Genomic DNA, 13,465 nt, shown 5'->3' with positions numbered 1-13,465 from the left:
GCAGGATGCTTTCACACTTCTTCCCCTCCCACCAAAAAAAGCACCCTTTGAATATAACACTCACCCTGAATTTCCCTTGGAACATCACTTGGGGCCCACTTCAGCCAGGCCAAAAGCCCCCCCCAGCACAAGCAGCACCCACCTACTCAGTGCACCTCAGGGTGGCAAGGAGCAAGGCAGCACCCTAGACTCTCCCCAGTAAGAAAGCAGAGCTGCTGCTGCTCCTTCCTGCTTAAATCCCAGTTCGTTAGGGCCGCCTGTGCTAATTGGCAGCTCATCAGCTGCTATTAACCCTTCATTTGCCAGCGGTGCAGGATTGGGCTTGCTCCCAGCTAGAGCCTGCTTTTGCCCTTGCCCCTGAATTACAGAGGGCAGGAGTAGCAGGTAAAATAACTCGTCTAGCTCTTAGGGCACAGCTTGGGAGGTGAGATGTGGGGACGTGACGGAGGGCAGCAGCACGGGGCCTGGTTCAAGGAGGAACCCCCCGTCCTGCCCTCCCAATCCAGCAGCAAGTCCTGAACTTCATAAGCCGTCAGGGACAGAAAAATCAGGCTTTTGGGGTCGGTGGGAGGCACGGGGTGTGAGAATTAAGCCTCTCCGGGGCTTTGCCAGAGGTGGCTGGGCCAGATGTGCGCAGCCTGCTGCCCAGCTGTGCCAGGGCCGCAATCACAGCCAGGCACTCGCCAGCGCCAGGCGTCCGGCTGGGGTGCTGGCGGGGCTTCGCAGGGTTTCTGAACCCAGGCTATGAAATAGGGGATGTTGCCCGGCAAGCAGGAGGTTTGTGGGGATCTAGAGGATATACCTGGAAAAGAAGACCCTTGAGGGCTTGGGTTTTTTGAGGGGGGGGGGTTGCTTGGGCTGGAAGGGCCCCCGTTTTGCAGGCAGGAAACCACTTGACCTGCATTTCACGCTCTCAACGGCGCAACTGCTGGCAGAGCCGAGGGAAAGGCAAAGGGTCACGGGGCACCGAGGACCATGGTGTCACCTCCTCGGGGGCTTGGTATCACGCCTAGCCACGAGGATGCCCCGACGCCAGCGCCGGCACCTTTTGGCGTCCTAAAAAAGAAGTCGGGACGCCGAGGAAAGGCAGGAGAAAGGCGTTTATTGGCTTGCCGGTGCTGCAGCCGGCAGGTCAGGCTCTCGGCTCCTCTCGCGGGGCCGGCGCGGGGTGCCAGGGCGGCGGGAAGCAACCTGGCCGCAGGCCGTAACCCGCTGCCAGGGCGCTTTGGCCGAGGGCTCGCCGCCTCCCGAACCGCCCCACCGGCCTGATCCCGCGGCCCGTGTACCAGGAAGGGTCGATGTCCGGATCTGCAAGGCAGGGAGAAAAAAAAAAAAAAACCCAACCGAAGAGCGGTCAAGGCGCCGGGGTCCGACGACGGCTGCAGAGCAGCCGGGACGGCGCCAACCCGGGGAAGGATGCGTGCGCGGGGATGGCGTCCCGCCGGGACCCGGGGCGGTGGGAGAGGGGATGGAGGAGGAGGAGGAGAGCGATGGAAAACCGCGGACCCGAAATCGCGGCTTGCCCCCCCACCAACATCGCCAACGCGAGCGTGGGGCAGGGCGATGCTTCGCCTTACTCCTGATTTCCATGGCGTGCTCCCGCAGGCGGCCGGCGGCGGGCAGGGCCAGGCAGGCGAGCAGCAGGCACACGAGGCAGGCGGCCACCAGCTTCATCGCCGCAATCGGTGGCCTTTGCTGTGGCTGCAAAGGGGGGCGGGGGGTTGTGCCAAAAAAAAAAAAAAAGCCAGTAACCCCCCCCCAATCCCAAAACAAGGATGCATCTCCTCTCGCAGCAGCACCCGGAGGTGCAGGCAGTGCTCGGCAGCCTCCCCCCCCACCCCGAAGAGCGGTCCGAGCCTCGGCTTTGATTTCTCGGGTCGCCCGCGGTTCGGGAAGGGAGCGAGAGGGCAAAAGCGAGCGGCGCCTCGGCTGCCCCCTTCGTCTCGAGGCGCTCCCGCGAAAGGGAAGCGGGAAGGGAGCCCGGGCAGCGGTCTCCCCCGTCTCCGGCTGTCGAGCAGAGGGGAAAAACGGTACGGGCGGAAGGGGGGGGGACCCCAACCCGAGCCCGCGGGAGCCGGCCAGCGATTTCCCGTGGGAGCCAGCGCCTCCCCGGCGGCACTTACCGCGTCGCGAGCGGGAGGCGAGGCACACGCCGGCTCGCCTGTCCGTGCGAGCCCGAGCTGGTGGGTTTTCCCCCCCCCCCAAGCCAACCTGGGGCCCTGGGTGCCTTTTTTATGCCGGGCTTTTATGCTGATGTCAGAGACAAGCCCCGCCGGGGCCGGAGCCGGGGCATTTCGCCGTCAGCTCCCCTCCCCTCGCCGCTTTGATCAAATCAGGAAAAGGGATTTTTTTTTTCTTTCTTTTTTTTTTTTTCCTCCTCTCCTTTCCCATGACTCACGCGGGGCCACGAAGTTTATCTTTATCCGGCCAAAGCAGCTAGCTGGGCGAATCGGCTCAGCCCCGTCCCGCAGGGCCACGTTGTCTTGCCCGCCCGGCAAGCGCGCAGCTCCGCGGCGGCCTCACGGGCGACGGGATCCCCCGGGGGGAAGGCGTCTGGGCCATCGCGGCTCTTCGGCGAGCCAGGGCCGCACGCGCGGGGTCGAAGGAGACAAGGACGGGGAGCGAAAGGAGCCTCGGCTCGAGCCGGCTGCAAGAAGAGAGCGGCGGCGTGGAGCGGGCCGTAGGTGCTGCGCGCGGGCTTGGCTTTATTGCAAGATTTAGAGTACGCGTCTCTCATTTCTACGCCAGCAAGAAGAGGCAGGAAGCGGGCAAAAAAAAAACCCCAAAACCCAGCACGGGTGGCTACAGCCCTGAGCGACGCCTGATTTTACGCCGCGGCGGCTCGGCGCGAGGACGTCTTCGCGGGGTCAAGAGCCGGCCGGGCTGCGCGCGAGGACGCGAGCTACGGATGAAACCGGCTCTAGCAAGAGGTGGCTCTGAGGCGCAGGTTGAACCGTATCGGGATGCCAGAAGGCCAGGCCAGGCTCCCCGCCGGGGTAAACGCGCGGTGGCCCCCAAATCCTCGGGGAGCTCCCTTACAGCAGCCGAGGAGCATCCCCCCGGCGCCCAAGACCAGCCCGGCAGGCGGCGACCCTGCACCCGGGGCAGCTTCACTCGCGCTCGTCACCCCCCGAAACCCAGCTTAGTCCTGCGCCGTCCCAGCGGGGGATGGCTGGTATGGGGAATTGATGGTTTGTAGGAGTCCTGCTGGAAAAACCGCAAAGCCCCGTGACTCTGGAAGAAGCCCGCTGCAGCCAGAAGGCTCCTCTGGACACCTTTACGGGGCGTCTCTTTTCCCACTGGCATTTTTTTTTTTGTTTTTTTTTTTTTTGAGACAAGATCGACCAGTTCGACGCGAGCCCCTCCTCGCAGTAACAAGCCTGCGCTGGCTACAGGACAATCTGACTGCATGACCACGCTCCTTTTCCTTTGTTGAGCTTCATGTCCTAGGGAACTTTCTTTTTTTTTTTTTTTTTTAAAATGAGAAACTGGTTTTGTTCCATCCGGAATGGAAAAAAAACCCCCATCCAGACTGTAAGACTGCTCCTAGATGACTGCAGGGCTGAATCCTAGACAGTTATGAGTCTCTGCTCCTACCAAACGCGTGCGTTACTCGCGTGACAACCCACGTCACCGTTCGTTATTAAGGTGTTTTTAGTTCAAATGCGGAGGAACAGCCTGAGCGGCGGCTGACAGGAGTCGGCACAGACCCACCTACAGATATGGGCTCAAGGGATGTGAATAATTCAAAGCTGGAGGGAAAATGGGCTGTGGTGGGACTCGAACCAGCCCGAGAGCTTCCCGCCATGAGCTGGCACCTCTGTCGAGAGGAAAGCCTCGCCACGTGTCCCGAGAGCAGCGCCTATGCTCGGCTAGCTGAATTACTTTTAAGCTTGCTAATATAACCTTGTGGGCAGCGGGGACGTCTTGAAGAGCTGCAAAAACAGACTGACCGCCCCCAACAAGCCCTCAAGCCGTTCTTGAAGTCGGTCTAGAAAAGCTGCCACCTCTTCCTGCAAGCGTCCCCAAGGCTGTCCCAGCTGCTTCAGGCACAACAGCAATAAGCCTCAGTGTATATACACAGGGTTTTGTGCAAAGACCAGTTGGCAAAGGGCTCGCCAGCGCCGTTTGCCCCTTGCTTTACTGCTCAGAGGAGGGAAGCGCTTCTCCAAGGGGAAATGCAGGGAGTCAGGGCCAAGCTGGGGTGAGAATCCAGGCCTGTCTCCTGCTCTGCTACAGGACCCTGAGTCACCACCAATGGCCACCATGTTGAACGGCTGAATTGTAGCTCCCTGCTGGTGACTCAGGGACAAGGAGGGGAGCGTATCAGGACCCCTCCGGTCCCCTCAGTTGGCCTGTTACTGAAGAGAGCTGCCCGAAGCCAAGAATTCACGCACGCGCCCTCCCGTGAGGTGACCTGGCCTCGTGGCCCGACCCCAGTGTCTTGTTGCTCTCCCCAGCAGCTCCCAGCAAGGCCCCCTGGCCGGGCTTTCTGCTTCCCTCCCATCCGGGCTTTCAGGTAGAGCAGGGAGCAGGAGAAGGAAGAGCAAGCGGTGAGGGAAAGAAGGTGATGCGTTGCGCTGAGGTCTTGTATCATCAGTGAAATGCAGCGGCAGGAGGAGGTCCCCTTTCCTCAGGGCAGGTGGGTCATCACAGGCTTCTGCAAGGGACCAAAGGGATCACCTCAGCGCGCTACAAAAGCTTGCAGGGGGCAGCTGGCAAGGTCTGTGCTGCCTGCCCCATGCCACCACGAGCCACCTTTGCTGCCCCAGGGGATGGGTGGCCCATTCACCTCCCAGCTTCCTGCCGCGGGACGAGGCTATGACCTGAACCGGCTGTTTCCCGTGTGCCGTACCGCAGGTAGTGGGAATTCAAAGATGTACATCTTGTTTTATTTCCTCCTCTGGGAGCTAACAACATCCAAGATTTGGGATGTGTCTGCCCTTGCTGGCCAACACCACCAAGAGCCTGGGGCTCTGCAGACTTGAGGGGAACATCTTTAAGGAAAGGTCCCTCTGTGTAACCCCAGGGAGCCCGGACCCACAGGGAACTCAAGCCAGCCGGACCAGAGGGGCCTGGCCTGCTTCCTTGCAGATCCCCCAAAAGATCTCTCCCGAGCTGCTGGGATCATACCGCAAAGAGGCGCTCCACCCTCCTGTTCTTCCCATTGGGGTTTCTCTGTGTCAAAGAGCCGCGGTAAATGGAGTTGCGGTCAAAGGAGTCATCGCTGCCTGTATTAAAAGAGGAGACATGAGAGCTGCTAAGGCAGGGAATGATGATGCATAAGGAGCTCGAGCAACAAGAAAGGGCGCTCAGCTCTTTGGAAATAGCTTCTGTGAAGGGTGCCCCAATCCTCCTCTCTCTCACAGCACTTCCACCTCAGGCTAATGCCACTCGCTTCACAGCACTCGCTTCCAACCCACTGTGGCATAAAACCGAAAAATTTGACCTTTGGGTCTGAGGCAAACAACACCACACAGCAGTGCCTAATGCACCTTGCTAGAGGTTTCAATTACCCGCTAAAGCACTCAGGTTTTATTATCCCCATACACAACGCAGCAGGCACACTTCACAAACATGCTCGCACACTGCAACGAGAGCCTTCTCGTTGCTTTAGTAGTGGCTAATCCTGGCTGCGGAGAGCTCTTTGGCCTGCTGTGACTTTGGGTCAGAAGTGCAGAGTCAAGGTGACGCATCCACACACGTAGGCGAGCTGGGTTAGCCTGCCACTGGCCATCTCCCAGTATCTCTGCCCTGAGAATCTCAATGGTACAGTGAAATCCCTTGGAAAGCCCAGCCCCATGGGGAGCTCTCACCTTGTCTCTTGACTTACTAAATCATGTCCTCTTCACTGCCACCACTTCCCACTATCTTCACTGGTGCAGGCCCAACTTTGCAAGTCATTGACCTGCACAGAGGGCAGTCAGGAGATAGTCCCCCAAATGGCCCATCCTGGGCAGAGAGGAGATTAGACTCTCATGGTGACGTCAGGTCACCAGGCATCCCTGTCTCCTCGTGGGGCTGACGTGTCCCCTGGGCTGCCTTTTATCTGGCTGCCCTTTAAAGGAAGGAGAGCAGATGATTCTTCCTCAGCACAAGGAGAAGGGACCTTACCACCTACCAGCCTCAGCTTGGGAAAGAGAACTTTCGATTGTCTGTGTGCATGGAGGAAATGTGATTCCTTCCCTGCATTAAATTATCTTTTTCTCCTCTTTCCTGCCTTCACCTTCTATTTGGCATTATCTGGAAGGAGAGCCATTCCTTCTGCCTGTAAGCTTATAAGTCAAGATAAGAAAGAAATAGGAAAGTCATTTCCTAGCGGGTCTTGCTGATATCTGTCAGCATGAAACGTTTCCAGTGATTGCCCCGTGCCACACAAACTGCTGGGCCAAGTTCCAGGTCACTGCCTGTTCTGAAGCACTTTTAAGCTGCTGTTTTTTGTACCTTGGTTGTGGAGGGACTCTTGCCCTCCAACAGAGACCAGTGGCTGAGGCAGGCAGGCAGGCGAAGGGGTAAAGGATGCCTTCCCCAACATGATAAGATGAGGAAGAAATTGCTAACAGAAGAGATGATGGGCTGAGGTGAAGTTTTGAGGACTAAATCTGAGGGCACAGCCAATGGGACCCCATAAATCAAGTAACACAGTGGTGTCCCTGGAAACTAGGGTGGAAAAAACCCAAACTGCACAGAAAGTCCTGGTCTTCTGTCACCAAGAGCTGTACAGGAATGAACTCAGCCTGAGCACCACTCTCCCAGGATCCCAGGGATGGCCTCAATCCCGCAGATGCCTCCTTCTTTGGAGGTTATCCGCCACAGAAAAGGTTTCCTCCCTGGCACAGGACTCGGCTCGCAGTGGCTGGATTGACAGGAGACCCCCAACACAGACACACGTGGGGCTGAGCGCAGGGACCAGGCGTCCCCCAGCTTGGGCTGTGCACCCACAGCTCCCCACCTCCCCCTTGGCAGCAACTCTTACCTGTGATTTCAAGAGAACTGTTGAATTTCCTCCTGAACACCTGGGGTCCCGACATCGCCTACAAGAGGAAGGGGAGCAGTCTGTATTTGGGAAGGGGGTGGGAGGATGAAGCCCCCCAGAAGGCTGCACTTCCACCACTTTGAAAGCTCTTGGATATGCTGGCCTCACTGTCCCCAGGCCTAATGCTCTGCCCTGTGTACACATACACACCCCAGGAAGCTGTACGAGCCAACACAGCAGCGACCAACAGTGACACCAGGCATCTGAGGCCACAAAAACCTGTCCAGGGTCTTAGACACCAGGTCAGAGGTCGAAGACACCGCTGCCACTAATACCTAAGCCAGGTCAGGCCTGTCGCTGTGTGCCGAAATGAGACTCCCCCAGCAGAGCAGAGCCCATGGTCCCCACGCTTGCTCCGGCCTCAAAGACTCCTCAAAAAGCTGTGTTTCAACCGCTGCCCCTCTGGCTGGTGTTCAAACCGGCTTCTTGGAGCACTGCAGAAAGACTTCCAAGCCCAGATTAATCACATACTCACTTTAATATCATCCGGAGACTCAGCGCTGTGCTCCCCTGGACTGCTGCTGGCAGGCCTGGGAGACTGGAGGCGAAAGCCCTGCAGATAGAGGGAAGAGCAAAGATTTCTCTGGGTGTTTGGCAGGGGAAGGAAAAGCTGTCAGACTAACGGGCTATGGCTGCATGCTTTCCTGCTAGTTCACGGAAAGCTTCAGGGTGGGCATGGAGATAAAAGTTGCACTAAGGGACTGTGCATTGAACTAGGCAGGACTCAGGAAAGGGGCTTTATTCCAGGCTTTTTGGACAACCCAGTTTGCCTTTGTTTGCTTTCTCACCTCTGCTTAGCCTGGATTGATCCTAAGGTGAGCAAAAAAAGGCCGGTGCACTGCCGTGGCAGGAACTCTATTTGATGAGCTGCTGTTATAAAAATCGATACAGAAATGCACAGGTTGAGTCTACCGAGTGGCAGGCTGAGCTTCTTCCCTTACTGTAGGCAAACTCAGAGGCAAGAGAGCGAGTGTTTAAGGAGAGACCCTGAGAGAGATCTGCCCTGGATTGTGTGGCTGTGCGTGGCTGAGCATCCAGAGGGGCTGTCTGCTGATGCACAGGCTGGAGCACGTCTCCTGGGCCAAGCAGAGGCTGCCGTGCATGGAGCAGTCCCGAATCCCCCCTCTGCAGGACCCCCTCCTGCTCCTGCAAAGCTGATGGAGGCCTTTGGAGGAGGCTCTAGTCCTGAACACCAAATACTCTTTCGATGCATGTAAGGGTGTCTTTCAGCTTTGCCCCAGAAACAACCCCCTACTCCTTCCTCAGTGAGACATCAAGTCTCAGCGTCTTGGGGCAAAGCGCTGGGCAGCAGCGAGGGAGCTTGGTACTGCCCAACAGGCCAGGCAGCCCGTCCCAGCACCCAGGGATGGAAGCAGGGGACGGAGGAGCACGCACCACTCGGAGCTGGGACCTCACCTCCACTGTCCTCCATGCTCACCTGCGCACTTGATTTCTTCCTTGCTTTCTCCACCGACTTCACTGTCAGCCCTGCAGCTGTCAGGGCCGCAATTCGAGATTCGATGTCTGATACCTATGGAGGGAGGCAAAAACATACAGACAGTCCCCAGAGGATCCATGACTGTATTTAGGAAAGGGAACACTTGCCTGCCAGCAGTGTGAGGCACTCAGGTACCGAAAGCAGTAAGGCCTCCGCCAGCTCTGTTCGCTGTCGCCGGCCTGGGCTCTTGGCAGCTAAGCGGCTCCCAGAGCTTAAGTCCTCACCTCGCTCTCTGCCTGCTGCACCTGCGCGGCTGCCGAGGCCACTCTGTCCTCCAGCTCCGACAGCTCCGAGTCAGTGGTGCCGCCGTGCTGAGCCCCTTCCTCAAGCTCCTTCAGGGTCTTCTCCAGCCGGTAGGTCTTTCCAGCAGTCAGGTACACCTGAAATACAAGAAAAAACCATGGCGCAATTAACTTCCCTGGCTGCCTCCTCTCCTCGTGTGACCACAGCCCCAGATTCGACTCCCACCGCTGGGAAGATCGCCGCTGTTGTACGACTGCCTTCTCGCCTTGCAGCACAGACAGTACCACTGAGTTCTGGCAGGGCTTTTCATCTCATTTCCTCCCTTCCCTGGGCTTGTCAAGAGCGATTACTAACTGGGTGAAGTGGTAAAAGGCTCAACGTGACTACATGAAGGAGCGTAACTCTGTGACCCACTCGAGCAGCGTCAGCATCTTTATGTCATGCCCTCGGCGGGAGGTGGGTACCTGGAAACGAGAGCAGGCTGCCACATTCCTCTGGAAAGAGGACGTTTGCAGGATCGAGACAGACTGACTTTCCAAATCTGCTCCTTTTTAAGGGTGTCCGTGTTGCTGGGTTGCCTGGGAGCAGGGTCAGGATTTGGGAGTTTGGCTTGGGGCAGTTAACCAACCCGGCCCTTGCAAAATGCAGCTTTGCACAGGAACTGCTCTGGATACGACAGGCAGAAGTCATGCCGGCTGGGCGCCCCGGAAGACATACGTGCACGTGGAGCCCAACACAGCAATGAGATGAACTAGCGAGCGTTAGCTAAGGGATGCACAACAGCTACTGGAAGCACCGTGTTTGCCTTGCTGCCCAGATAAGAAAGGTGAAAGGAGTATGACTACCCACCCTAACACACTGGTTTTACTGGCACTTAACTCCTCCTTGGCTACCACAAGGAGGCGAGTCCAAGTGAGGCAATTTGTGAGACGTCAATACGTCCGCATGCAATAATGTAGGACGGTGACGGCAGTTTCCGATGGGTTGCTGCCATGGCTTTGCTGAATGATCACAAAACGTTGGTGCTGCTAACTTAATTCCTGCTTCTCCAGCCTGCTCCACTTTTCCTGGGCTGGTTACCGTGCGCAGCTGGTTGGCACGAGCCCTCTCTGCACCCTAAGGTACTGACCACCCTCCTAAAGCGCAGCAACAGCCCCCCACCCCGCACACGCCAGGGCCTGCTGATCATGGTGCAAACCACGAGGCAGCGCGCCCGTAGCCCACTGCAAACGCTACCAGGTGCTGCTTGCTAAGCCGCTCAATCTGTGAGTCACAGGGGGCACAAACTGCTGTCAGGGCCATTAAACGGCAGATCCCGGAGCCGTGACGCTCGAGGAGCGCTCCTCGGCGTCCCTCGGAGCGTGGCGAGCGAGAAGCGCCTCAGCCAAGGTCTCAGAGGGACGCGGCAGGACGAGCGCATCGCTCCCCAGGGCCGTTAATCTACCCGCTGCCTCGCTCCTGCCAAACAGCTGACGGAAGCAGCCAGGAAGCCCGAAGTTCACATCCTTTCCCGTTGGACCCCCCCCCCCCCCTCCTCGGAGCCTCAGATGGTCTAATGCAGCCCCTCGTACAAGCCACCCGTAATCAAGAGATACGCTGGTCCAGCCTCTTCACGAACGCTACGGGCCAGACAGAGTCATCTGCGCTTGCTCTGTTTGCATGCCTTCCCCACCTCAAAAGACGGTCCCGGCCTCTATCAGACACGGCCCTGGGCTAAAGGGCCTTTGTACCTCATCCGTTATGACCAATTCCTACTGTCTGAGGTGTTTAAGGAAACATGAATGAGTCAGCCCCTCCGTTATTCCTTTTTTGATGAACGAAACCTTTTCCTTTCCCTGAGCTCTACCCTGAACCTTACGACTTACAGCTTTACAACTTAACAGGCAACCGTTTCGAACTCCCCTGCCCCAGAAGAACAAAAATGCAGCTGAAAACACCATTTTTTTCCTAGCACTTGGCTGTCCTCTCATACCCCTCCTGCCTGGGGAACACAGGCCAGGAGCATGAGTCCTTCACCCTCCTTCTGCACCTTCCTCCCTAGCAGCTCCTGCTCTTTTTTACAGGTAGGTCCAGGATCTTTACATGCATATGGAGAGCACACACCCGACTCTCTAATCCCTTAGGGATGCCTATCCTTTTAATGCTGAAATACCCGCTACAAGAGGTTTTTGGCAGTCCTCTGTATTCCTCCCTTAATACCCTCCCTGCTCACAGAAAATGCTTGGGAACCTTACATTTTCTTCAAGCTCACGGTATGCTTCAGCCACCTCGTTCCCATCTTTCGGGCTGGGAAGCTGCCCTCCAGGGAGGGCACAGTTACCACTGCACTGGCTCTCTCCATGCAAGGACTCATAGACCGCTCTCTCCGTGGCATTTATGGCTTTCAGTACTTTGGCCGTGATGTCGCTCAAAGCCTGAGCTGATGACCTCTGCGAACACCCGGCACAGCCAAAGCGGAGGGTGGGGAAGAAGAAAAAGAGGGGGGGGGGGAGAAAAGAAGGACATTATTTTAACATGTACTCACGGGTTTACAAAAACAGCGCAAATGGGGGTGGAAGGGGCATCAGGCCTTCAGGAGCTGGAGAAAGATGGAGAAGCGATAATTGAGGGGCTTACATTGTTCCTGAAGGGCTCTCAACCAGAGATGGAAGCGCAGCTAAAACAGAGCTTTGATCTCGGCTCCTGCTTCCTTGAAGATGGCTGAGACAAAAGAAATCACCTCAAAATGCAAGTGGAGAGCTGCCATTAGCCAGCCGCCAGCGCATAACTGCGGTCCGTGACAGAGCCCAGCGAAAGGCCAGCTTATTTCCTCCCAGGATCTGGTGCCGGACCTACTGCCAACGAGGCAGAGAGGCTTTAAAAAGAAATTGTCACAGGACGCTTTTCCACCCTGGGACAGGTGCCACTGGAGACATCTGACAACAGCAGCACCTGGTCATCTGAAGGCCACTTGCGGTTACAGCCCCGAAGGACTGCAGGGTGCAGGCCTGCACTGCGGTCTCTCTGGTGGTGGAGATGGTTAAGAGGTCCCTAGCTTTCACTCCTCATGTTGCTGTCCCCTCTCTTGATTGTGCTGATGTGAACGACTTTTTTTCTCAGTACAGGTCTACACCGTGCCACGGGGAGCGAAATAATTTCCATTTTGTTGGAAATTTCCAATTTCCATTTTCTGTTGGCGTCCCAACAGAAGACGCCAATCATTTCACCGAGGTGGTCTCCAGCCCAGCTGCAACCCCAGGTAACCTGCTGGGCAAGGACTGCTTCCTGCTGCATGCTCATACGCTACCTAGCTCATCGTGGGCTCCCTGCTTCTTTGGGGTCAGTAGCAATTCCTACTGCTTCATTAACTTCTTCGCTGTCTGCTCCTCTTCCTTCACAACGCTCTACTGCCTTGGAAATACCACAATACACGCTGTTGGGGCCACAAGGCATTACCTGTGACAGAGAAGATGTGCTAACATGCAAGACCTTCCCTGCAGTGCCCGAACACACTGGGTGGCCTGGGATGCTGCCGGCGATGGCAAAGATGAATCCACGGAGAAGGCACATGCCTGGACTTTAGCTCCACTTCCCTTTCTATAAAGCAGGGGTAAATTTTCCTTCCCCCCTCTTTTTTTTTTTTATTTGCTGGAGACAGACCACAGATTTTCCAGGAGGGGTGTTTGCTCCCTGCGTCGCTCAGCAGAGCACATCTCTGCGCTGGCTGTGGTTGTAACATCTCCCTGGGACTTCCTCAGCAGAAATACATTGTACCTGTCAGTCAGCACACACGCACTCAATTCTTTGTCCCCAAGAAGGCCTGACATTCGCCGTGCCCGCCCCAGCTCCGTCTGCAAATGCCCTTGCAACAGGCCCTAGTGCACCCTGGCCCCGTCTGGGTTTGCTGGCCATGCCGTAGCCCAGATACGGGATAGACAGAAACACAAAAGCCTCCAATCTCCCAGCAAAGCATGGCAAGAGAAAACAGAGGAGCCGTGTCTAGAAAGGGAAGACACACAGCCAGAAGCTGTCGTGTGTGGGCAAGATGCGAAACCAGTATTAGGCAGGAGGAGAGCACGCTGCCCCATTGCTTACTGATTTACTTGCCTGGGGATCCTGATGTTGAACAGGAGAGAAACCCACCCTCTTGCCCTATTTCCTCCCAGGCTGCCTCCCAGGATGGCCAGTAGTCCTGCCGCACCGGAAAAGCATGTAAAGTCTAATTGCAGCATATTGCTTTACACTTCAGCAGGTCTGAGCATGGATGGAAATAAAACCGAGAGTCTGTGGCAAAAGAAAAAATAGTATTGCATTTCCACGCTGGCAGAACTTGGGACTAATATCCCCCTTCTCCCACCCCAAAGGAGCACTGACAGCAATGTCGCTTGTAAGTGCTGCCTGCGTTTGCCCTTTTGCTTGATAAGGCATTAAGCACATTTAAAAATAGACTGAAGAAACTCATCATCCCTCTCTCTACTGATAATTCCCTAGATACCAAGGAGATTGGGGGGATATATGCACTGGAGACAAAGACAAACAGTTGTGTTTACAACTGCACGTATTTCCAGGCAAGCCATTCCGCAAAGAACCAGCTAACTCCGTCCAGCTGATATTTTTATTATTTTATTGTGCCTCTGTGGTACAGCTGAGTTTCGTATTTTCCATTAGGAGCATCTGCTTTTATTGCAGTGTTTCCCAGTTAGAATATT

At 56.3% G+C, this 13,465-nt stretch overlaps 2 protein-coding genes across 21 annotated transcripts in view; both read right to left on the bottom strand.

Annotated features, from left to right (window-relative positions):
• Positions 1-1,081: 1,081 nt before the first annotated feature.
• Positions 1,082-2,647, bottom strand: PRLH (prolactin releasing hormone). 2 transcript variants are annotated; one of them, XM_068947809.1, is made up of 3 exons: positions 2,124-2,329; positions 1,578-1,701; positions 1,082-1,308 (listed from the first exon to the last, which is right to left on the bottom strand). In XM_068947809.1, exons 2-3 carry the CDS (start codon positions 1,672-1,674, stop codon positions 1,133-1,135), a joined length of 273 nt encoding a protein of 90 aa, XP_068803910.1. In that variant the 5' UTR covers positions 1,675-1,701; positions 2,124-2,329; the 3' UTR covers positions 1,082-1,132. The 2 variants fall into 2 exon arrangements, with proteins under 2 accessions (XP_068803910.1, XP_068803911.1); XM_068947810.1 differs by lacking the exon at positions 2,124-2,329 and adding an exon at positions 2,399-2,647 and having other exon boundaries at positions 1,083-1,308.
• Positions 2,648-3,636: 989 nt separating this feature from the next.
• MLPH (melanophilin) overlaps positions 3,637-13,465 on the bottom strand; it is a 33,540-nt gene continuing 23,711 nt past the window's right edge. For 11 of the 19 annotated variants that reach the window (XM_068947790.1, XM_068947791.1, XM_068947797.1 and 8 more), the window contains 7 exons: positions 11,012-11,206; positions 8,759-8,914; positions 8,475-8,567; positions 7,512-7,589; positions 6,977-7,034; positions 5,134-5,231; positions 3,637-4,660 (listed from right to left, as the gene is read on the bottom strand). In XM_068947790.1, the coding sequence (XP_068803891.1) occupies positions 4,634-4,660; positions 5,134-5,231; positions 6,977-7,034; positions 7,512-7,589; positions 8,475-8,567; positions 8,759-8,914; positions 11,012-11,206 (705 nt within the window). In that variant the 3' untranslated portion in view covers positions 3,637-4,633. The remainder of the gene's footprint in view (positions 4,661-5,133; positions 5,232-6,976; positions 7,035-7,511; positions 7,590-8,474; positions 8,568-8,758; positions 8,915-11,011; positions 11,207-13,465) is intronic. The other 8 variants (XM_068947803.1, XM_068947804.1, XM_068947802.1 and 5 more) reach the window with 1 other exon arrangement.

This window comes from Struthio camelus, chromosome 6, assembly GCF_040807025.1.
Source record: "Struthio camelus isolate bStrCam1 chromosome 6, bStrCam1.hap1, whole genome shotgun sequence".
Classification (NCBI taxonomy): Eukaryota; Metazoa; Chordata; class Aves; order Struthioniformes; family Struthionidae; genus Struthio; species Struthio camelus.
The sequence above is the reverse complement of the archived record's forward strand: the minus strand, read 5'-3'. Positions and strand labels throughout refer to the sequence as shown.